We start from the raw sequence: 25,707 nt of genomic DNA, 5'->3' as shown, positions 1-25,707 counted from the left end.
AATGCTTATGTTCTTTTATTTTTGCAGATTTCTAAAGATCCACATATTCTCCCTATGTGAAGGGTTTTCACTTGCCTTGACGCATGCAGAGAGTTTCTCTTCGCACTACGATCGATTTCATGCTATTATAACCATGCCAAGTCAGACACAACCCGTATGGTCATATGTAACAGATTTCCATGTGTGAAATGTATGGCGATATTTTCTTTGCAAATGCGCTTGTTTCCGAACGCTTCTACGAGTAAACCATTGCAGAGAAAAAGATTGCTACATGTTTTGTAGAAATTATATATCCGTTGAACCAGTTTTCAATGATATACCTAGATGCATGCAACAAAAATTATTTCAAAGTTTATAATTATCACATGGATGTCCCCTAGCGAAAATTAGCAACAATTCTGAAGTTTTAAATAGGTTGGGCAAAGAAAAGATGGGTTTAGTCCCAGATCTCTGTACTGGGGGTGAATGTTTGGCTCTGTTCAGCATTCCATCCATCCATTGTTCTTTTTGCATTTGTCACCCCCAGTGGGACGGGTATGCCCAGAAGTGTGTTATCTGATACCCATGGCACTGGATTCAACCTAGCCTGGCTAATGAGAGGTCATACCCCAAAACCGGTCCAAGGACATTTGTATCATCTCAGCTAATTTCACCGAATTGTAATGTATATTTGTTGAAAAATATATGCGATTTTGCACACCGCTAGTATAAAAGGCCGGCTTCTTTAACTAGATTTTCAGCTGCCACCAAAGACTATAGTCTTCTTGGTGTCATTTAAGGAGAACGTACACTGTGGGTGACAGTACAGACTGAGGTCCAGACTTCTGAGTGGGTTGTGGAGCTGCACATAAAAAAGCAGACAGAGCACCCGCAGTGGATAACACTGAAGGAAACACAAAAGGACAGAAAAAGCTGACATGACTGGATTGCACACATTTCTACACCATAGGGGGGTTTTCGTCACCCGAAACGTCTATATGAGAATGATTGTCTTAATGAGAGATTTGTAAACAGCTGGTTCACCAACACAGGTATTCTGGTGCTGAGCAAGGGTTTTGAAGCTTTTTTGAAAGAAGTATGGCCAAAAATACTTTACAGATTCATAGGTACATTATTCCAAAGTTGGGGCCCAAGACAGCAGATAGAAGACCACCCCACCAAGGAAATTTCACACATAAAAGAGAACAATTAGGTTGTGCATTGCAGGGTGGAGGCAGGAATTTGTGCCGACAGTTGAGACCCCCAAAAACACCTTCAGAGGCTGTGCTAATGTCCCGCGAAGTGTATAATCCGCCACTGGCCAGCAGCTTTGTCAGCCTCTTAGCACGAGTTGGAAAACCACACTGCACAGAGGTTTACCAGCTCATGTTATCTTCTACCTTCTGATATCGCTTTCTCACCAAGGGGCTGTGTGAGCAGCGCTGATATCTTGTGACACACAGTGGCACCATGTGTGTTAGCAGTTCTGCCATTGAACTATACAAATATCTCATCCACTACATCGTCTGCCGATATATTGTCAAGATAAGTATATATTTACTATTCTTCCTTTACTGACTCTGTGCATAACTTACTATGCAGTGGTATGGTAGATGCATTGGTTTTTGTCAATCGATTTATTGCATCGTGATGTAGCAGGGGTATGTTTATTTTGAATGTTTTTCATACATTTTCTTCAAAAACGATAAACTTCTAACTAGCCACTGAATGAACGTACGTAATTTAATGTGAGGTTAACCAGTGGCAGCGCCTCCGCTAAGGTTGGAGAGCCTTGCCCCACCAAGCAGGTTGAAGAAGAAAAAAGAAAATGATAGTAACTCATTGTTATTATCAATTTGTTTTCCCCGCGCTCAGCTGGGTAGAGACAGGGTTGCTCTGGTCACCAAGCAGGGAGTGGTTTGCCCCCTCCAAGTGCGCAAGACACTTTGACCAGCCGTCTTGGGCCGGTCAAACCGTCATGCGCACTTTACATGTTATACATGTAGGCTGCATTACAGCGTGCATGGAAAACATTCCCAGCCTCCCATTCTCTGGCTGAATGCTGATACGTGGTGCTCAAACCAATCACAATGCTGCATTGCAGCGTAGTGATTGGTTGTCGGGCTGCTGGGAGCTGGCTGCTTCCTGGCCTGGAAACTGGCAGAAGAGCACCCAGAGGATGCGGCGGTGACGGCGGGCGACTGCAGCAGACAGGTAAGTGAGTATTTTATTTTTTTATCAATTCCATCCCGCGGCACGCTCCTTCACCGCCTTCAAATATCAGCCGCCACTGATGTTAATAAAAATAGTCTTCCCAAGAAGCCTTATGCATTCCTTTACAGCTGAACATTGTATACAAAAGCTTTCAACAGGAAGTACAACTGCAACCTTTTCCCACTTTCGCCATTAATTAAATCTTGTCTTGGCTTCCACAATGCTCTTTGTAACAGCGTTTGACGGTGCCTTCTAATTAATTTGTCTTTCATCATTTTGACACATCAGAGTCAAAATGGTGCTCTGCATCATCCATTTCTTTCTCATTACATTGTGCTTACATATTAAAATTCGAGATCAACCAAGATGCTTTCTTCGTAATTTTTGTACACATAACAATGAAGGAAATAGAACATTGATCCCAGCATCTGTGATTTTCTGTGAAATTTTGTCACTAAGTGATGAGCCATTTATTACCACTAATCTTTGTACATGTATTGTCAGGTGAGTTTGGCAAGAGTTTTCTCCTTCCCTCTATACATCTCTGTAGTGGATGACATCTGAAAGCTAATCATTTTTTTCTACAGTATTGTTTTCATTGTCATTGTCATGCCATGACCTGCTAACATCATGATTTCATGCTGAGAGGAACACTTTACAAATTGGCTATTTATGTGTATGTATTTAGAAAATCATATAAATAGTATACATTAAGATGTGTAGAGAGTAATATGCTGTTGACTCACGGGATTCAAACCATTGAGTGGATTATCATGCCCCCCTTACTGTAAACAATGGCAGTGCACAGCCTATTACTCTAAGAATATCAGCATGTGCACTTTAAGCCCTGCTGATTTTTTTATGTGAAGAAGTAATGGTGAAATAAATGTAACCATACCCAGAGGACAAAGTGTTACATTTATGCAGATCTAAAATCATAATGACTAGACCATGTGATGCTGGGCCCCAAATGTTTTCTCCTAAAATGTGATTCTACAATGGAACGTGTGAAACATTAAGGAGTGTTTTCTCTAGTCACTCATGTTGCCCTGGTGTAACAAAATGAAATTTCACTTTTGTGTCGTAGTAATAAATGTTTGATTTTGTATTTAATAGTACACTAGTTCCAAATAACGTTATTTTCAGTGTCAAAACATAAATACATTTATCATCTTTTGCTATATTTATTTTATGATTCAATCAAGAATTTTCGCAAAGCCTTACAATTGTTCTAATCTTATCAATTGTATTAGCCATTCTTAGACCATAATCTATAGAGCTTTGCTTCTGTATAATGAACATGATGAGTTATTCTTTATTTCTTCATTTTCAGAACATTTCAAGACCTTGCCAAACAAATGGACTTGTCTTATGGCACAGTCAGAGATTCTTCAGTCTATGAGTACTTCAAAGCTAAAGGGACAAACCCTTTGGAACAGGACAGCACCTTTTCTGAACTTTGGCGGACTATTAGCAAGAATAATGGGGCAGACAACTGTGTAGCAAACCCTTCTGAAGGCATACGAAAGGTAAATATGAAATAACACTCCGAACAGGGTTTTTTGCTTTCTATGAATTGATGTGTAAGTGATTACTTCTTTTATATACCACACTAAAAACGGATGTAGTCTTGAATATAATTTACAGGAAAAGCATAATAAATTCATATTGTAGCCAAAATATCGAGGAACAAAATATTGAAAGATAAGTGTATGGGAGAATCTATTTACTATTCTCATCTATGTACCTTAAATATATTTATATATGTATATTCTCAAGGTACATATATGTGGAGTTAAGTTAAGGAAATCTATACATACTGTCCTGTTGATATTTCTGTATTCCTTGTTTTAACTAAAATATTTAGGAATAATATTAATCCCTACTCAATATTTAGAGATGCACACCACTAAGAACACCGATATTGATAACTTAATTATGTTCCTTTGCTGTCAATAGGTGCTGAGGTGAGAATAAGTCTATGGACTAATTTGATACATGATCAATTACATTACCTCTAAGAAGTGTCATACTGCCTTATTCTAAGTAAAGCAATTCTAAAAGGAATTACCAATCTTCTTTTTTCTATTGGTACTAAAGGAAATTCCAATATTCAGACCCCGATACTACTTGTCTATGTAAATCACTCATCATATACAGACCTATTAACAGTAAAGTCTGCTAAGTCGGTTAAGGTCCAACAAACCTATACAGGCATTTTACTCTCCCTGTTTAAGAAAATTAAATGGTAGTTAATGTTGTTTATTTGTGTTAGTTTACAAGTATGCCTTAAAAAGAAGGCACCCCTTCCTGACACTCATTATCCTTAAAAGATTTTATATGTCATTATAAAATACCAACTTTTAAAAAGACACTCCAAGAAGAATCTTAAGATTGGCAATTATTACCCTTACCTCTTTCTTTTCCTTGGTCATGACTAAGGAATGGTAAGGGCGACCCTCCACATAAATCTATGTGCCTTTCCTTCTGTAAACCAGAAACAAAAGGGGGAAATTGCAGTAGGCAAAAAAAGCAATATTGCCTTTTTTGCCCACTGCAATTACCCCCTTTTGTGGATACACACTGCATGATAAAGAACATTAGATTGATAAATGTATGCAATTTAATATACAAATCAGTATCTTTTTTTAAGTATGTGAATTATCAGTAACTAACTTCCAGACAATGTCTAGAGGAGGTCAGTAATGCAAATGAATTGTGTATGTTCTCAGGTAGTTGGAGCCACCCACTGTACTATAGGAATGAAAAAGATATCAATGCCTGTGAAAAAGTGGATTATTAGTTCAGGTGGATAATAGTCCCAAAGGGGCAATAAAATCACATGCCTTCTTGGGTCCAGCAAAGGTTTCACTAATTTAAACCTGAGCTCAAAGCTTAGTATCTATGGCACAGAGAAGACAGGATTAACTTAAGAACATGTGTAAAGCACTGAGAATCACCAAAAACAGTTGACGAAACCACAACACAATAAAAAACCCTCTCCAATTTGTATAATTAGAGGATGGAGTAGAGGATAATTTAATTAACAAAATGACATTAAAACAAAAAAATCCAATAAGCGTAAATAACGATATTAATTTTTAGGGGTCAAGCGCGGGCACCTGGTCGTGCTACACCACGACAAGGGTAAGGGTTGAGGTCGACCTCAATGGAGCCTAGGTCAGATACGATGACCAGGTTGGTCCTGGTCAAAGAGTTACCTTTGAACTTTCAAGAATTTTAAAGAAGGTAGAGTACTTAGTGGTACAAGACTGCAGACTGAGTTCAAAGATGTGTTGGAATAGCTCAGAGCGTGAAAAGTCTGATGTTTGCACCCAGGAAGCCATCAATCAGATGCTGCTCAACATCATGGTGATGATTTATTTCTAGCATCAAACTTAGACTCTTAGATGTTGCCATAGCTGGACAAGGCTGGTGACTGTAGCCAAAGAAATTTCAACATTGTTGGATGCTGGTCAGCATTGCGCCCGCTGAATCTGTATTTGGTTTTATACAGATAGCGGCCTACCAGCGATACACACTCAGTGGATCGACTGACAGGATGGTCCCAGTCTCAGGATGGTTTTCCCTACAGCCAAAAAACCTACGGTCCAGGTTTTAGCCTTAGCAGTAAACGCTGACATGAGCCAAGGGTTCCAGGACCTCGGGAACAGAACTTGGGGGTCTGGACTCACTCCAACAGAAGCTGCAAGCAGGGTCCAGAGAAGGTCCAGTTGAAACTGGTCAGTGGGTCTATTCCAGGAAAATGGGTGTCTACAGCTTTTGTGTTCCTAGTGCTTACCAGGAGGTCAATCAGATGACCCTTGGAGTACAGTTCTTAGTCCTTGGTACAAGTGGGAGCAGGTCCAGTCTTTGGGGGTTCTGCTCACAGATCTCAACAGCAGAGGCAGTCATTCTTCTGTCTTTCCCAGGTAGATTCAGTGGTGATATGAAGATAGAAATGTATACCTGGCACTAGCCAGTGGTTGGAGGTAAATTGTGGCCCTTCCCAAACCAATAGGGAAAACGTTTACACAGCTAGCCTACTCACTTTGGCAGACACTCATGTGTGCCCTACTGCAAACAATCCAAGAATGCCCTCGATACCTATGCAGACCTCCTGTGCCCGCTGTACAGATGGGGCCAGTGAAATGAGCAAAGCCGCCTTTGTGATCCTAGAGGCAGCTCCTCACCCACTAAGATTCTGTGTATGTGGAAATTTCTCCCTGCAGATTTATCTTTGTGAATTTTCCCTATCACTTCATGAAGTTCTCTAAAATTTTCAAGCTGTATCTCGACAGTTGCACAAACCATATACTTTCAGATTCATGTCAGGAAAGGCTTTGACAATCCTGGTTACTTCTGCACATTTCTAAATGTACATGGTGTACAATCATTACTGGTGAAATGCTAACATCTTTGTGCAGTAGCACGTTCAGTTTCTCTCAGGCAAGTGTTGATTTCAGGTGAAGAATCCTTTCTCCTACCCCACTTCAACGTTTTGGGGTGCTCCATTCCCTTCCCACTTTGAAACACAATCTGTACATGCCCTTGACAGAAATAAATGTTCAGCCATTACCAAGGTGGGGAGGGTTGGAGAGGAGTTTGTGAACACCTCTGAAGCTACGTTTGTGAGTGTTCACAAACTTTAAAAACGAATCATGCCTTGAAATAAATGCCCAGAATTTTTGGGGGATTATCAGCCATTTCTGCAACAGAGGCAAGCTTTTAGGCACTATGAGTTTCTGAATAGGGAAGATTTTTAGAGAAAAAAGTGAGGGTCTTATTTATGAGAGGCTTTGCGCTGCTGGAGTGTCACTGTTCCTGATGCTCCGGCAGCATAAACCTCTCGATCGTATCTATGAGGTCATGCAATGCCACTTTTTGTGGCATTGAATGGCCTTATAGAAATGGAATAAGGCAAAGCAGTGCAAGTCACTGTGTTGCCTTACTCTGCGCCAGGTAGGCATTCCATGGTCATTGCAGAGGCTTTTCCCACGCGACACCCATGGATTTTGATGCTGCCCCAGATTCACTTAATCAAATAAACCTGGGGAAATGCCAAATCCTTAAGCCTCCACAGGGGAGGCGCAACGAGGAGAAATATTTGTATTTCTCCTTGTTTTTCCCCACTTCCATGTTGGCTGCAATCTGCAGCACAGATAGAAAGAGGAAATGCCTCCCTGGATTGCTTTTGTGTAGGAAGGTACCCTTTCCTGCACAAAACCAATCCTGTCTGCAACAGAGGCAACTTTCAATCATGCTTCAAGGGTGCCTGTGTTGGCACCAGGCTGCCAAAATGGCACCAGCGCAGGCAGAGAGGACCGGAATGCACCATATTGCTTAAATAAAGTGCATTCCTACCGTTTCACTTTGGCATAGTGTAGCGCAGCAAGGTGCCTTGCTCCACCACCCTACGGTAAAATGCCATAAATGAGGCCATGAGAATATAAAAATAACCCCTATTTATAATCGCAATAGCAGCAGCATTTTTGCAGCTTTAGTAAAATATTGTTTTGAATGTCTTTGAAGGGTAAAATATCTACTATCACAAATGTTTTGCTGTGGAAGTGGAAGGTTTCCATGAGTATATTCCCCCCTGTTTCCTGGAGGTTGTTTGATGATCTATGAAAGATTCTTTCAATTTCAAAGAGCACCATGACTCGCCCTTGGCCTCAGCGCCTTACTACACAACTGCTATTCATTCAGATGTTCTTAACCTGCTCAGCTTGAGATCTCATCCTCCTAGAGCGCCTGAAAGAGATGCCTCCGAGATGGTCTTTAACCTTGGGCCACTGATGATTACTCTTCAAGTGCTATGTTTTTTTAATTACTTGAATCCAATTTAATTCTGGAAATGACAGTAGTAATGAAAGATTCTCACAGTGGCCTGGAGGCTAGGAGAGGATATTACCCTTAATGTGCACTCCCGCGCAACCAATATCTGCATTTGACTGGGAAAGGGGAGTTGATTTTAGTAGCTAATCCTTCACACGGTGGCCAAGGGGCACATTACATTCTTAAAAGCCTTTTAGCCATTTTTTTTTTTAATTTTGCGACTCGAAGTTTAGTTGAAGGCAAGAGTGAATTTGATAGTCCTGCTCATATATAATGAGTTGCTTCCTCAGTTTTCCCATTGTGTACTCCCCTGAAGGCATGTATTGTGCTGGTGCATCGTTCTATCAAAACAGAATGCGCCCTGTTTTGTTTTTTAATATAGCAGCTTCTTGTGGTAATGCGGTTTTTCAAAAGGTTTTCATAAGGCTGAAATTGAGTCATCAGAGTGCAAAGCTCTTTGGAATACCGATCGCGGGGCCGTGTTCAGAACGAGGCACTGTTTCATATTTATATGGTAATAGTGTTGTAGAAATTAAGCCGATTTCGATGTCCCCGGTGTGTTATTATTTCTTGACTGATATACATTATCGAGTAATGTCAGCTCCCTCCCAGGTGTCGCTCACTACGGTGTAGTCGACCTCTGGTAGCATTCGTTTAATACTTTGCATACATCCAGCTTGATAATCATGTTGTCAAGCTGAATATTTACACCCTTGATGTCAGTCTTCGCGGTCCATTGAATACGAATATAAGGTGCATACGTCAGATATGTCTAGAAATCATGTTTCGTAGTGAATGGAGCGCACCTCAAACACGTAGCAAATTACGGCGATCATTCTTTTTTCCGGGAAACAAGGTTTGGTTATTCATGTTACTTGCCCGGCCGCTCTTACCTCTGACAGAGACATGTTCAAAATAAGTGTTGCGTCGCATTTCAAGTCACGCTGTGTGGACCAAGGAATCTCGTTTTTTAATTAACTTGTATTGCAAAGTACAGCTTGGTTATAATCGTTACATTTTGCCTCACTTGCCTAGCAGAATATCCCTCGTGTTATATGCCCACGATTTCCTCCTGATTCCCTAGACATATGCAGGTGTAAATAATAAACTCTATTGTGAAATACTGTTTGAAGTTGTTAATATTCATTCATTGGCAGCCATCTGCTTCGCCTGCCATTAGGCCCTAAGGATCGTTACCTAGGTGGCATCAACATGGGTCTAGAAGATACTCATTTGTGGGAATGGCAGACCTACAACAAATACTAAATTACTGATGTCGTTCAGAAGATCGGGTTTAATAGCAATGTACAGTTTCAGAAATTCTCACCAGGCGTGCTATAAATGTAATTGATGAACCCCCCTCTCTCCTGGCTGTGCGAGCATCTCACCGGCCCACCCGCCTTTCCTACTTTCCCCACAAACATACTTCTATACACCAAGAGATTTGTGGCATTAGAATGGCCGCAGTTTATTCATATCTTAAATTGTTACCCAATTGCCATGATGGCATTTGTCATCCACATTTCCATTCCTCGCTTATCTCGGATTTCCACATAAGGCATTTGATAGCGGGTTATACTGTATACATCTTGTATTCTATTACATGTTGGTAACCCTTACTTGCCTAACCCTCCCATGCGCCAACCTTACAGCCATGCTGTCTCTTCGAGGTTGTCACAAATCAATTTCCATTGCTGTGTTAGCTCTACCTCTGTCACTTGGTACAGTGTGTCGCGGCTTCCAAGCTTCAACTTGCTACCAAATGCGCGTCAATGGTGGCTCTGTGTCCATGCCTGGGTTGCAAGTGCTGTTTCTGCCCAGAGCTGACCATTTCTTACTTTCTTGCTTGCCTTCAAGTATCTCTGTCATAAGGTGTCCCAAAGACCTTGTCCGGGCAGTTCTCTCAAAACTCCCTGCCGTAAGGCATCCCAAGGCCCTTGTTGGGGCAATTGCCCTTGTGTCAAGAGTCTCTGCCGTTAAGGCACCCCAAGGACCTTGTTCGTACAATTCCCCTTTTACCTCCTTCGGTGAAGATCTTTATTGGTAAAACCTCTTGACTCCTTGCCACCTCATCTCCCTGCGGCTCCGACGCCCGCATTCCCTGGTGTGGGTGGGATAAATTTTCTTATGGTGGCAATGCTGGGGACTGCTTGTCCCCTTTGCCTTTATGGCAGTATTTATGGTTGCGCCCTTCCTTCCATATGGGGTCCTTTGAACCCATACTCACTGGTCATTTGCTGACCCTTTCTTTCAACGTGCTATAATGCCCTGCTCCTGCCGCTCACGGAGGGCGTTAGCCTACTACCCCCAAGGGTCCGCTGCACCTCCCGGTCGGTGGTAATTATCAGAAATTGGGAGGTCATTTATACTTTTAATGAGATGGTGCCAGCACTTCTAAGCAAGGTTACTTTTAATGGGATTGTTCCAGCACCTCTTAGCACTGTTGCTGCATTGGTAATGGTCAATATAAGTGATTCTCATAAGAGCTACAAAGCATGCTATAATACGCACACCGGATAATATTAATACTTCTCAGCTGGGTTACCATAATTCAGACTAACATTATTATTACTGTTCAGAAGGTCTACTTTACCTGGAATATACAGCACAAGCAATTTGCACTAGGGCTACCATGTATATATTGGAAAATGTCTAACTTCTGATAGAAACTGATGTATTTGCAATAAACAGTACTGGCACTTCCATGCACCTCTTTGCAATGATGATATATGGACACCACCATCATTTCTGAGGACGGCCGTCATACTTGTCTTGGACTGTACCAGCCTTTTCAGGGCAGATGCTCAATGCTAAATTTAAGACAAACAGTACTAATCTTCTAAGCAAGAAGATTATACTATTAATGAAATAGTAAGATAAATGTTCAGCTACTAGTGACCTTTGTTAACCTATTAAATATGTTCTCTTCCCTTTCCTAGTCTCTGAAGCAGGAATTGCAACTTACTCTCTATGTAGAGACTTTTATGACTGCTTCAGGGGAATCTACCAATGACAAACTAGCTTGTGCCATTTGGTAACATATGCGCAGCTTAGGCCTCAGAACATGCATTGAAAGAACTAAAAGTGAAGGAAGTAGACATCCTGTTTACCTGTGTATATAAACTTGGAGAATTGTCCTAACTTGTAGCATGAAGTCCTGCTCTCAGAATTGTAGCAGATTCTGCCTGAACACACCCCTTGTTATACATAAGTGGGGGTTGGCATGGACAGCCTGATTCTTCTGCTAGAGAACTTGTCTTTTGGAGGCCAGTCTGTTTGGGAGCCAATACATTCCAGAATCCGCAGACAATTTTGAACAAATGTAGATTTTCTAATTATACGTGAGCTATTGGGAATCCATGTGAGCCTGTGATTGTTGTGTGCAGACCACTAAATCTGTTCTTCAACAGAACTTGATTGATTGGAGAAATGTAATGTCCTTCTTGGTTTTGGATGACATGGGAGACAAAAGGGCATCCTTTCAGCTAGACCACCACTTCAATTGTCTCCTAAACAGCCTTGTGTACAACAGAGATTTTTCAACCCTGCAAGTACTGTAGACTGTGGCTTCAAACTAGGACCATACATAATCAAGATCACCACCTTCAGTACAATCCACCGTCCCACCTCAGTGAATCAAACAGAGTCACAGAAAGCAGTAGAAATAGAACTGAAAATGGCAAGGCCAATTACATATATGATATCCTTGCATCAGCCAACAGGCACCTTTTTACAATGCTCAAATTTTGTGTCAAATATCTGCAGTCTACAAGGACCCCTGTTCTGTGTATTAAAAGACCTGGAACTCATTACATTAATAGCTTTCAAGTTGACGCAGGACTGCTATTTGATTAGAAAATGCTGAACTTTCAAACTCTGCCAAGGACAAACAATCGTCTAACTGTGTGCACTCTAGGGTGAGTAAAGATTCACTTAGTGGTTGGAAAAAAAAGAAGCATAATGCTTCTTTCACCTGTTCTGATTAAGGAAAGGCATGATCCGTGCATTAGTAACAGCTCACAGTGTTAACATTTAGTAATAAAGCATGCAAAATGAATGCAAAAGCACTCTGCACAAGCTATCACCCATAAACAGTCAATACATCGAATGCAACAACTTTGTCAAATGTAACAAGGGTCAGGATTTTTTTTGCACTGCATTTACCGCTCAATTTAACACAAGGTTCTCTGACATGTTTTCACTTATTTTGAGTTTCCATAAGGTAGCTCTACACACATTTCACACTTATTTCAAATACCGTAATGCCCTTTGTCGTATAGACATTGCACCCCTTGTGTTTTTTTGTTCATATAGATGAATTTTTGTTATTGAAGTTGTTCATAACATTTGGTTTGGAGCGCAACTTTCTTTAATTCCTTTTCTGTTTTTATTTCTTGATTGGTTTCTACATGAAACGCCTCACACACTTTTTTTGAGGTCTGCCTTGTTGCTCAGCTCACGCTATTAGAAGTAGATCAAAAAGGCAACACTACCCTTGTGAACCTTGTTTGCATTTGTGATCACATTCTTTAGGCAGTGGCAGTCATAGCCAAGATTGCGAGCCTGACTAAAAGTTTCCATATATTATTGATCTGGGCTAATCTATTTGTGGAGAAACCAGACAAAACTAATACTAGCCAGTTGTTGCATTATGTAGATTTCTAGAGCACACTATCACCTTGGGTAGTATCCTTGCACTCAGCAGGCGAGTCTAGCCAAACCTAGAGCCTATTGGGGCTACTCGAAAATCCATGTCATCTACTTCTTGTGGAATTCAAGAAGTGGGAAGGACGCTTTTATGTGTGGCAGTAGGTCATTCCACGCTTTACGTGCGCTGTAGGAGAAGCCTTGATCTCTATATATCTGGATTTCCATTTGCATATAGGAAGATGGACGAGCAGAGGTGTCTGGAAGGTTTGTAAAAGCAGATGTGATTGCTGAGGTATGCGAGGCCATTGTTATGTAGTGCCTTTAATGTGTGAGTGAATTGTGCTTGTTTGTGTATGGGGAGCCAGTGGAGCTCCTTCAGGTGTTGTGTGATGTGAGTGTCGTGTGAGAGGTTGTGGCTTTTCTCTCCCCAGGGCATGAGTGGAGTTCCTAGCCCTTTTAGTCATAGTCAGTAAAAGGACAGGAAGTTCGATCATTATTACAGCCATTTTCACCACTTGTTGCCGTGGTAAAAATAATTTAGTGTATACTTGACCGTTCATAAACCTCAATCACATCTTCAGTTAAGCAAAAGTATTTTGCATATTAATGTACATGTGGGGGATTTGGGAGATATAGTAATGTCAATCTTTGATTTAATTTCCATGCCATTTATAGGCATATATCCAAACTGAAGAGAACAAAAGGAAATGTACAATTCTTTTGATGTCCTTACTTTTCTTTAGTTTGATGCTAGAAACCTCTGTAAAACAATATAATTAAAAATTATGTTTATTTATGGTAGTGAGATACGATTATATGCTAACGACATATAATCATGAACGAAAAAAAGATATTATATATTAAATAAAGTAAATTACCCTACAACACAGCAAATGTTAAAAATTGATATATCAAGGATAAGCAGAATCTAAAACCCATGGTTAATTGGAACAAATGGCAGAACAAGTGCCTGTGTGTCAATTTACAGACAAGAGTGCCCAATTCACAAAGGTACACTTAGACCTGAAGTCTAAGTTCAGACCTGAAGTTTAAGTTTACCTTTGTGAATTGGGCCCTTAAACTTCAAGTCCAAACAAGAGACTTCAGCTCCAAGTTTACCTTGTAAATCGGGCACAAGGCTGAGTTGTGCTCATTTGAATATTGTTCTCGATATGGAGCAATCACTCTGAAAAGGGTGACTAGAGCATGAAGTCACTTCAGACCATTTAAAGAAGAAACATCCCTCTTTTTAATACATACCTATTCATAATATACTATCAGACATGGTCTTTCAGTCTTGCTATCCACCGCAATGGAATTCGCGTTTCTCTTAGGTACCATGTGAAGGGACCCCAATTAAGCCAAACTTGAACAAATGTGAATAAACCACTCAGACTAGGACTAAAACATTTAGGATTTTAGAGTGCAGACTTACCTAGACCATGAGGTGAGACTGTATAGATTGTGTTATGCTTTTCAAGAAACTTTAGACCATTTATTTCATTGCCATTCAATAATACTATAGAGAGATACATATACACTACACATTTTAATTAATGGGGATTTCAGCGACAATACTTTGATTTGAATGTTTGCTGCATTTCATTTGTATTGAAAGAAATATATTCTTTCAATACAAGATTGATTGATTGATTACGGTTATATTTTTATTGAATTGATAGATATGTTTTATGTTATTTTATATCGGGCGTAGTTTATGTATATTGTCTAAAAAAATGTTTTTGTTGTTTCTTGTGTTACTTTCAGTTGCAACATTTTGCCATTGCTGCGTGGTTTCCTTAATGCTGCCTATCTTAAAATTATTTACTTATTTTTTTTTCAATCTGCTCTTTTATATTTAATTCTTATTTCATTAACGCAAGTTATTTGAAGTTTTAGTCCATTAATTCTAAACTTCTAAGCTGACTAGTTTCCAGTGCTTAATTAATTATTTCTCTCAGCCTTCATCCTGAATATGTTGCTTTGGATCCTGAATGAATGTATTCAGTTTTTTTGGGCTGTGAAAGATTGGCAAATCATTAATAGGGATGAGCAAAGGTTTGAGCTTTTCAACAAATGCTACTCATTATATTTCGTGAAAGATTATTCCAAACAATGACCCCTTGTCTTTCTGAAGATACAATAAAAGGGTTTTTGAGATTGAAAGAAGGAGAAAAAATATACTGTTGAGGAGGAACATAGAGGACGATAGAGAGGAAGAGAGAAGGTGATGCATCGGAAAGAAACAAGACAGATTGTGAGCAAGTTAGATAGAATATAGTGGTGGTCTATGTAGTTATAGAGCTATAGATAGGATCTAATTTAGTCTAGTAGGAACTAGAGATTATTTTTTTTGTTTTGCTAATACTTTGGCGTCACCTAATAAATCATGACAAAACATTCCAAAAAACAAAACTTCATCCATCTTAGCTCATTCTTCGAAAGTTTTGGTGTGATAAGCACAAAAATCTTGCTTATCATCAAACACATGGCCCAACACATTTCGTAAAGTCTGACAAGTAGCATACAGGAAAGAATGTATACAGCAAATTAATTTCAATAAAATAAAACAAGCCCATATTCAGGTACATACAATTTTAAATATAAAAATACAATGAAAAAATACTTGCCATATTAATACAATCCAAATAGGTAGGGCTGCGTCTTATTTCTGAAGGCGGTGGGACTTGTCACCTACAAGCAGCAGCAGTAGAAGGCTCCACATTTTCAGTTAGCAGCAGGTCAAGATTGTGGTGAAGCTGTTGACTCATGGCAGGAAAGTCTGAGTGGGCGAAATTTAAATTTCACACCCTGGAAAGATTCCTCATCGGCCACATATATTTCATTCTTTTGCCCAGATGCAGATTTGTACCTTCAGACTTAGCCACTTTTTTAAAGTTTACTGTCTTCCAGCGAGGAAACTCTGCAGGGTGTAGCCGATGAGGGCTCCAGAAGGCTGGATACCTACTCCATGAAATTTCCCTAAATTGGATCTGCTGCTAAAAAGCTCAGTGCAGGAGCAACCTGAATATTTGACCCAGTGGCAGAGTACCATTGCCAGATTGGGTTGGCAGGCCTGTCTATTTTGTCTATTATGTCTATGCCTTTGAAACCAAAAAAGATTTGAAATCACAAGTTCCAGGTTGTGTAAGAAGGATTACACTTTAACACCTGCCAAGTGTCCAGGACGTTGGAGACAGCACTTGATGGTTAAGAATCACTACAGTAGAGGCCAGCAGCAGGGTCCAAGGAAGGTCAAGTTGAAACTGGTCAGCTGAGCAGTTGCAGAAAAGGCCTCTAGTAGTATGTTGTGTCCCTGTAGTTTGAACAGGAGGTCAACATTATGACACTTGGAGTCTACACCTTTGTCCGGGGTAAAAGAAGAAAAGAAGGTCCTGTATACTAGGCTTTTCTCAAGTCACAGACAGCAGTTCCAGGCCTCTTCTGTTCTCAGCAGGTCCAGAAAGTGTTATGAGGAGGGAACTGGGGGTGGCATATTTATGCCTGTCACTAACCTCTGCCCACTTTTGCAGCACTTCCTTTGTGCACTACTGCAAGCAATCCCAAAGGACCCCTCTCTGCATAGACCCAAGGTGCAAAGCCCTTCTCCACTAATGGAGAGCCTGTGTGACCAACCCTGAGGTGTGGCCAGGAAAATGAGCAACCCTATTCTGTGGTCACTCCGATCCAGTCCTGTGGCAGCTTCTCTCCCACTGGGATTAGGGACTATCTGGAGGTGGTGACAAAAGAGGACCTTACCCAGGTGTCAAATCCCATTTACCTATGACTGGGCAGGCCTATTTGATGTTAATCAAGTTCCTGGGCACAGTCCAGTTATCTATCCTGACAGAGAAACAGAGCACCACCCCACACCCAAAGCCTTTGTTCCAGGTCTGGGAACAAGTCTAAACCTCATCATGGGAGCTAATCATTTGACAGTAAGGCTCATGCAAATGGACATCCAGAGACTTTAGGTGGGGAAAAGGCAACTTTCTAAAAGTGCGTTTTACAAAATATTTACTATAAATTCAACTTTACCAGTGACTTGCACTTGTAATAAATATTTTAAAAAGTCTGAAGATTGAAATTTGACGTTGTTTCTAAGTCAGAGATATGTTTTATTAAATGTATTGTTGCATCCCAGTGCTTTATTATGGAGAAACAACCATGCTATAGTGAAAATATCTTTTAGGGTATTTTGACTGTAAGGATATGTTTAACATTAAACCTTTATATGCCCTACCTTTTAATAAAAATGCACCCTGCCTTCTGGGACATAGGGCCTATTGAGGGATGACTTAATAATATTTAAAAATAAGGGTGAGACCTGTCAAATTGGATTATTTTGATAGGTAGAATTTGCAGTTTTAAAATCTTCAAAGACAAGCTACAGAGGTTAGGACTGAAGTCATGTTTACACTGTCACTGTAGTGGAAGGCACAATAGGTGCTGCAGTCTACCTATGATATTTAACTTACACTTTGTCCCATATACTACGGACTCAAGGTAATTTAAATATGTCAAAAAGAGGTTTGTCAATTTCATCGTGTTGAATGGGAGAAGACGAGCCGTTTAACCTGATTAGCAGGTGTAAAGTGCATGGAATTCTACTTCGAGCACTAACAGGCAAAGCAAAAATCTTGCGTGAGAGCCCACAAACGAAGGTCAGTTCCAACAGTCACCAACATGGCTTACCCTAGAAAAGTGGTTCAACAGTTTCGTCCTGGCTTTGCAGTCTCAAATTTTATTATGTAAATATGTATTGCTTACAAGATAATATCAACATGCAAACAAAAACACAATTCAGTCTTTACAATGCCTCACAGTGCAGGGTCACATGTTCGAAGATGTTGTCAGTTTGTAGTCACTTATTCAAAACTATGTAAATGCTTCTTGCAGTTTCAATTTGCTTTTTTGAATAAGCCCAAACCATAATGCCCTACACATGTTACAAGTATGCGCCACTGTTAATGTCCTTTGATACATTATTGAAAATCCAATTTGATGTAGTATTCAACAAAATATTACTTCACTGTGGATGTCCATAATTAAAATGGTACAATAAATACTATGAAATATTTACTGGTGCTTGGGATTCATTATTCAGAGCGGATCAGAGATTTTATGTTCTTGAAAATATTAAAGGATCGCAAGCTGGCATAATAGCACTATCAGTATCCATTCAGAGTGCTATAGACAAGTCATGGGCTAGTGCGCCAAAACTATTTGCATCAATTTTCCTGGGGTCTGTCATGCTCACGGCTCTTCAAAGTGGGCTGAGTACAGCTCTGTCATGCTTGACTCTCAGATTAGCAAGGACGAGAAGTAAAAGGCTTTTCACAGAGGTAGGGTGTGCGGCAGGCACTCAGAACTTAAACGACAACAGGTACAGTAATTTTTTGTCTACCCCAATGCTTTTTTTCTTTCAGTAAAAGAGAATTACTTTATTCACACCAAAACAAAATACTATACCAATGAAATGTGAATCACCACAATATTGAGTACTGTGGGTGCTACAGATATTATCCTCACAAAATCCAATGCAGTTCAATATACTAGATTAATAGATCATTGCATATTTCCTTTACTAGACATTTTTAAGTTTTGTTTATGCAAGCTTATTGTTAAAGCACGGATCCCACATAACTCTGTATTAAATCTTACCGTCAATGTTAATTTCAGGTGATGGTTTTACTTGAGATGTCAGGCTGAAGCGCAAGCGTACAGACCACAATCACGCAGACAAGCAGGTGTGCTGGCAGGTACGGCAATTGAGCCAGGCAGGGGCTGTGACTCCAGGGAGGTCACCTATGGTACTGGTCTCCGGTCTTGCTATGCAGAAAGTAACAAGCAGTAAAAGTCCATTGACCTCTTTTATAGGAGCTTGCTGAAGCAATCATTCCCTGGGGGTTGGTGAGCTGGTTTACTCACCTTTCTTGAACATAGAAACATTCTGGTAGGCGATAAGACCTTCATGGTAACTCCACTTACTGTTCTGCAAAGAGTACACTTGTCTAGGCTGCCACTCTTCCTGGCTTGGAAGTCGGCCTTCTCCTTCTTCGTACAAATAGTTATTTCATGGTCAGGCATAGTGCTCCCCTTTCTCAGCAGGCCAAGCATGCTCCAAATCACCCCCCAGCTCTGTCAGCAGGATGTGCAGACTTCCACAAGAATGGCTGTCTGCCAGATACCAGCCTTGAATTTTAATATTTCTTTGAGGTTTCCACGGAGCACTCTATTTCTTGGTTTTGAAGAACTTGGAACTGGGACCAATTGGAGTATTTTAGGTCCCACTTTTATAAACAATTCCCTGACTGGCAATGGTGATCACACTGTCACCGCTCAGAAACCGTTTTGCAGTGGTTCCTTTTCATATTTCATGTTCTTTGTGCAGAGCAGCAGGCCCAGTCTTTGTAAAAAGTGATGTCTCTCACAGCAGAGAAGGGCAGTACCGGTTCTGGGTGATAGTACCAAAAACATGAGCCCAATTACATCAGCCTTTCTGATAAAGACTTAGAGAGACAAAAGGGGCAGGCTTTGATTAGAATCTTCTCTCCATCTAACAATAGAATCTGGGGACTCATCGCTGCCCTCAACCCTTTAAATGGCAGTGCCTAGAAAGGCCTAAGCAGCAGTCCCCTGCCAAAAGGTCACTTCAGGCTTTCTGAAAGCTGCCCGGTTTCGATGGGAAACAGCATTTACAATGCTGTCAGAAAAACGCAGGGGCATATTACCAACCAATAGAGATAATTTTTGTCTCTAACTTGTTTAGAGACAAAAATTATCGCAGCAAATCGGCGATTTTTATCGCAGATAAACCTTGCTATTAGCAAGGTTTATCGCAAATGTGATAAAAAACGGCCGCAATGCATGAATATCGCTGAAAAGTCAGCGATATTCATGCATTATCGAGCAAATGCTCTTAGCCATGTTATCCACCTCCCATTGGTTAACATGGCTAAGAACTGCTCAGGGCAGGTGTTAGCTTTTGGAGATATTTGCGCTTAGCGCGAATATCTCCAAAAGTTGGTAATAGGAGATAGTGATGTTAGCGACTGTTTTCAGTCGCTAACATCTTGGCACGCCCACTTTGCATGTCATTAGTGATAAATATCACTGACATGCAAAGCGGGGCCCAAGATGGTCACTATCTCCTATTAGCTGTCGCTAACTGGTGTTAGCGACAGCTTGGTAATAGGGAGATAATTTTATCTCCGCTTTCTTGGCTTTTATAGCCAAAAAAGCGGAGATAAAGCCCCTTGATAATATGCCCCGCAGTTCCTTTACAAAGCGGTCAGTACAACAACCGCGTTAATACCAAGCGTTCCATTACAACACAAGTCATTACAATAACTTGCTTTAGGGAACTTTAGGTGTTGGGTTTTAAGTCCAAAACCTTTCCAACTGTTGCAAAGACTGGAGTTGGAATAGGAAAATATACTATTACAAACTCCAGCGCTTCCCTAAAGCAATTTGTTGTAATTACTTGAGTTGTAATGGAACGCATGGTAACAACGATGTTGTTGTACTGACCAAGTTGTAAACGCATGCGTGAAAAAGTCATACATCCAGTTTATATCATCCTAGAATTCAGCATCAAGGGTTACACTTTTTTCAGCTTAGAATTTTAGGTAATACACTAACAGTGTCTCGGACACTGTACTACTAACTCAATTTTTTGCCATAAAAACGAGAGGCAATCCAAAAAGTATGCCACCAGTCTCAGCAATCTTACACTCACATATACACAATGCTGCTCCCTGCAGACTTTTCCAAAACACTCACTCAATATGGGCTCAGGATGTCAGTGTAAGGTTTGGGTGTATCAAACAAGTGAAATAGGGGAGAAAAGGTGTGTTAAGCACTAGGAGCATGACAGTGCCACAGTGCCACTCAATATTGATAACTCAGAACACATACAGTAGCCCCAGCTTGATGGCAACCTTGTTGCACCCATCTAGGTCTCAGAACCAGGTTCTGGACCACAGACTCAAAGGACAGGCCTAGATCTCAGTGTGCACACTGGATTTGTTTGTGAGCTGTGCGACAACAATCAGAAAACTACATATCACATGCAGTAGGGTCACATATGATGCAACTTCACATGAATTAGGAAACTGGAAATTGATGCACATTCCCAATTTCTAAGGTGCAACTTATAATCATATGGGATCCTGCATCTGGTAAATACAGTGCCCTACTGTATCACAACTTTCAATGTGTCAGTGGCTTTTTCAGCGGGTTTATGCCAAGACCTTTTGATTCTTGGCCTCCTATGTTTGACCCTCTTTCTGTTGGTTTTAGGACTCTGGGCTCTTTACCACTGCTATTCATTGCTAAAGTGCATAAGCTCTCCATGGAAATTGTGTTTATGGATTGATGTACCCATGATTGACTTATTTGACTTACTACTAAGTCTCTAGTACAGTGCACTGTGTGGGCCCAGGGCCTGTAAGCCACATGCTACTACTGGGTGTGCAGCACTGATTGTGCCACCCACACAAGCAGTCTTTCAAAGGGATTTCAGACCTGCCACTGCAGTGTCTGCGTGTAGTCTCTCCTGCCACGTTGACCTGGCAAGTGCACCCACTTCAAGTCACACAAGAGCCCACGGGTCCGGATTTATATGAAAGTCTTCTAATGTGACACACAAGTATATTGGCACCAGAGTTGAGATCAACCAATCGAGGGAAGGTATCCCTTTTAAGGACAGCCTCCCTCACACACCAAAGGTGTCATGCTTCATCATAGGGGTGCCTCCTCGCGTTAGGAACCTAGTTCTAATGCGGGCTACAACCCCCTCTCTATGAGAGAGGAGCTCAAGGATGTTGAAGGGCTGTCTGTCCAATAGGATAGAATGGGAACTGCTTTGTAACATCTTACAAGTATAACTTCTCATGGAGACAAGATGGAAAGATGGAGTCTAGTATGCCTGAACTCATAATATAAAAATGCACCTTTTAGTAAAGGTGATTTTTATATTGTATGGTTGAAAATGCCACTTTTAGAAAGTGACTATTTTCTTGTTAGCCATCCTGTGTGCCTCTGCTGGTTTGTGGATTGTCTTATTTTGGAGTGACAGGAACTGGGGATGTGCATTCTCTTCAGATAGCCACTGGGGTGGGGGGTTGAGGGGTGTCCTGTCTTTCCTGGATCAGTCAGAGCTGGGCTGAAAAGAACTGGGCTGCATTTAGAGTAGTGGTAGGAGATTTTCCTGTACCTGAATAGGCCTGGTCTTCACCTCCTGCCAGGAAGCTGGGCCAGGGAGGACTGACAGGTTTAGACTGAGCTAAGAGACTCTCTGTCACAAGAGAACAATTCCTGGGCTTTAATACACTATTAATACACTATTAAAATAGGTCCTCAATGGGCATTAGGAATTAAACGAGGTGATAATTAACAGACTGAAGTGTGTTTCTCCCTTGGAACCAGCTACAATTTCGTGAAGCTACACTGTTCCAAGATGGCCCCCGTGTTTTTGAGTTCTGTTGGGTCACATTTGTGCTTGAGGACCGGTAATGTGCTCCGATCCTCTATATCCCCCGCGGAGATCAGAGTGTTCTGTCTTTATGATTGCCCCACCGCACAACAATATAATAGAACGCACAAAATATAACAGAATACTAATATAAACAATCTATAACATCGGATGCTTGCCGGCGGGGACGGTCACGTGATCTGCGGGTCCAATCAGTGACTTGCTACTCACGTGGCGTGACCGCCCAATCACAGCCAGACAATGCGGAAATACAGATAAATACACTACGCGTCCTACTCTCGGTGCTCCGGTGTTGAGGAAACGCCGTTTGAAGTTCCTCCACTAGTAAGCACGCAGATGCAGGACAACATAACGTTAAGACGGTGAGACTAGAAAAGCTGATTTTAATGCGCGCCCGTATGGCGCTTTTCTTCCGTGTCTCCTGTCCAGGCGAACATAGAAGGGAGGCAAGACTACACTTACCGATTGGAAGTGGGTCTAAGAGTTTTCACAGAGCCAGATTGGTAATGGTATGAAAGCTAATGATGTCTCTAGGTAAAGAGCACTTTTTGTCTATTACTAGGTGCAATGTAGAGTTAAATATGCAGTAATGCTACAGGCAGATGTTTACATATATATATATATATGTGTTCTATGTTTTTGATTTTCAGCATTTTAAAGCACAGTATTGCTGGCAGTGACACCTTTAATGTACGTTTGCCCTGAAGAAATTGCCTGATATAATACCTAAGGCAATGAAACATGTCGGCTGCGGGCTGAGTATGATACGATAGGTAGTATTCATAACTCCCCCTTTTATATTACATGTTAACTGCAATGCAACAAGAAAATATAAATAAAGAAAGAGTTGTATCTTGTTGCGCAGTTTTGTGTGTGTTATATGTTGAACGTTGTTAGTCCGTGTCACATATATGTTGTGTGTACACTGCACCATTCACTGTTTATTTCTTTACTTTGGGTTTTGGACACGTTTACGTTAAGCTATTTGACACCGATGATGAGAACAGGGCCGACCTGGTGAGTACCAACCAGGGGTCCCATTGGTGGTGCGCCCGTGAGGTGTCATCTAGCTATTCACACCTTTTTCTAAATGTTGTCCTTCTAGTGGATGTTTGTACTGTGTTGGTCGGGTTTTTGTTTATCAGAGATGGGCTTATTTTTAGTTTTGGCAATAGACTGAAACAGAGTTATAATTTCTACAATTAGAGATATAATTAGAATGCTCTTTTGACAATCTAGAACTGTTTACAGTCCCACAATTTTCTGTGTTGCCTTGAGGACTGGGTCAATTTTTGATTATCGTTTGATTGAGTGGAGGGCGATCTAGTCCTTTTTGTCCCTCTTGACTCCTATTGTTCAAATATATTGAGTACGGCAGTCTAGCCGTGAGAGTCTCCACGAATAGCCCCACGTGTTCGCTCTGATTTTTAATTGTTAACCTGTGCTGTTTTTCATTAACACTGCCGTTTTTCTGCATTGCGCCTAGTCTCTGTAATGGAGAAAAACTGCTTGGCATTCACTGACGCACAAATAGCAGCAATTCTATCGGGTTCCTCCCTGTTCAGTGACAATCCCCTAGCAGGGTCAAATAAAGTAAGGGAAGAGTGGGAAAAATTAAGTACTTTGAAAAAGAAACACATAAGGATTGCCTTACATGGAGCCCTTATGTCAGAGTATTATCAAGCAGGAGCTTCCCCTGCCAGCCTCATAGTTCGAATTGAACCGCGTATCTTTTTGGACGATAAGCAATTCCGATGTGATTGGAGTTTTATCGCCAATAAGTGTACAAGAGATTGGTTGATCCTCATAATTAGTACAGCACAACGTCTCAGTGAAGACGTTTTAAAAGAAATTGCTGAACTAGTGGAGGAGTGTGGCTCACTGATTAGAGCGGCAGACCCTGATGCAGAGGTCTGGCCCGGGACCAGGGTTCAATTCCCGACGCGGCAGGGTCCTGAGCCCAAAATGTCCACGGACTCGATAATTCATGCCTCGGTGCCTATTCTAATCATGGGGTCCCACGCTGCAACTCTGGGCAATAGTTGCTTAATCTCCAGTACGGTGGCCCACCTGCTGCGGGATGCCTGGCTTTCACCCTGGGGATACCCAGTAGGGGTTATCTCACAGGGAAAAGCCAGGACGGGTTCCCAAGGCAAGCGCCTTGATACCTTCGGGTGATACGTGCGCTATATAAGTCGCAATACAATACAATACAATACAACTAGAGGAAACCATAAATCGTGACAGTAGCTTTGTTGACGCCAAGGAACAACTAGAGAAGATCAAAACAGATCTAGAGGAATACAAACAATATATGGTAACACAGAAAATCAGAGGTTTACAACGTAACCTCCAACGCTACACGCACGAGTGGGCCTTCCCATACACCAACGACTCCTACTACCAGTCAGCCCAAGAACAACAACCATCTTCTGGTGGCAGCAGAAGTGGTAAGGGGAATAGAGTCCAACAACAGAAAAGAACTCCCACTAACTGGTCCTTTGCAAATACATCCAGTGAAGAGGAACCTGAGCCGGCCCGAGTACCAGCAGAGTGAGATTTAACCAACCCGCATCAGTAAACACCGATCTAAACGCCCTGCTGAGGAATTTTTTAGAACAGGGCCAAGCGTCCAACAAAGGCCCGGGATTCCAACATCAGCAAGGAAGAGGAAGAGGACGGGGAAATCGACCTCCGCAACAACAACAATGGCAAACCTCCTCACCACGAATGACACGGAGCAGAGGAAAGAAACCACTATGATGAGTATCGTGGTAAATCTATCTGACTACCATCTGACTAATGGAGAAGAGGAGGTATTAAATAAAGGGCTAGGCTTTGTTCCTACACCGAACCACGATGCCTTCAAATGCCGGACTGAGTTTCATGAAACAATGCGCCGCATTAAGCTTAAGAAATTCTTTTGTAAACAACCAACAGAAGAAAGCAGAGGTTTTAATTCCAACTTAAGAAAACCCTCCACTTTCTGCCCTCCAACTGCTACGCTCGGCCCAGAAACTGCAGTGTTTGAAGCCAAAGTATTGGAAGAAATTAAAGACATAGAAAATAAGAACCAGTCTATGGGTTTCAGAAATATGACGAAAGAAGATTGGAACTCCATTAAATCTTTGCAGGACAACGATAATATAACCATCAAGAACGCGGACAAGGGCGGTGCCATCGTGATTTTAAATACGTCCGACTACGAAGCAGAGGTTCGGAGACTCTTAAACGTCAGAACTAACTACCAACCTCTTGTCAGAGATCCAACACCAGAACTGAAAGAGATTATTATGAACCTCGTTGCTAATGCAAAAGAAAAGAAATGGATAAGTACAAAGGAGGCGGAGTTCCTCGTTAACACCAACCCGAGGACTCCTGCCTTTTATGTTCTCCCAAAAATACATAAGCCTGCCAGGCCCCCTCCTGGCAGGCCTATCGTGTCGGGTATCCAGTCAATTCTGGAACCCCTGTCCCAATTCGCAGACTACTATCTACGCGAATCCGTAATAACTCAACCTTCCTAT

At 41.3% G+C, this 25,707-nt stretch overlaps 1 protein-coding gene across 1 annotated transcript in view; it reads left to right on the top strand.

Annotated features, from left to right (window-relative positions):
- GRID1 (glutamate ionotropic receptor delta type subunit 1) overlaps positions 1 to 25,707 on the top strand; it is a 2,290,275-nt gene that overhangs the window by 2,107,043 nt on the left and 157,525 nt on the right. Inside the window, exon 13 of the mRNA XM_078641098.1 lies at positions 3,527 to 3,722. Within this exon, the coding sequence (XP_078497224.1) occupies positions 3,527 to 3,722 (196 nt within the window). The remainder of the gene's footprint in view (positions 1 to 3,526; positions 3,723 to 25,707) is intronic.

Source organism: Lissotriton helveticus, chromosome 5_1 (genome assembly GCF_964261635.1).
Source record: "Lissotriton helveticus chromosome 5_1, aLisHel1.1, whole genome shotgun sequence".
In the NCBI taxonomy this organism is placed as follows: domain Eukaryota; kingdom Metazoa; phylum Chordata; class Amphibia; order Caudata; family Salamandridae; genus Lissotriton; species Lissotriton helveticus.
Note: the sequence above shows the minus strand (reverse complement) of the source record. Positions and strands in the feature narration are given on the sequence as shown.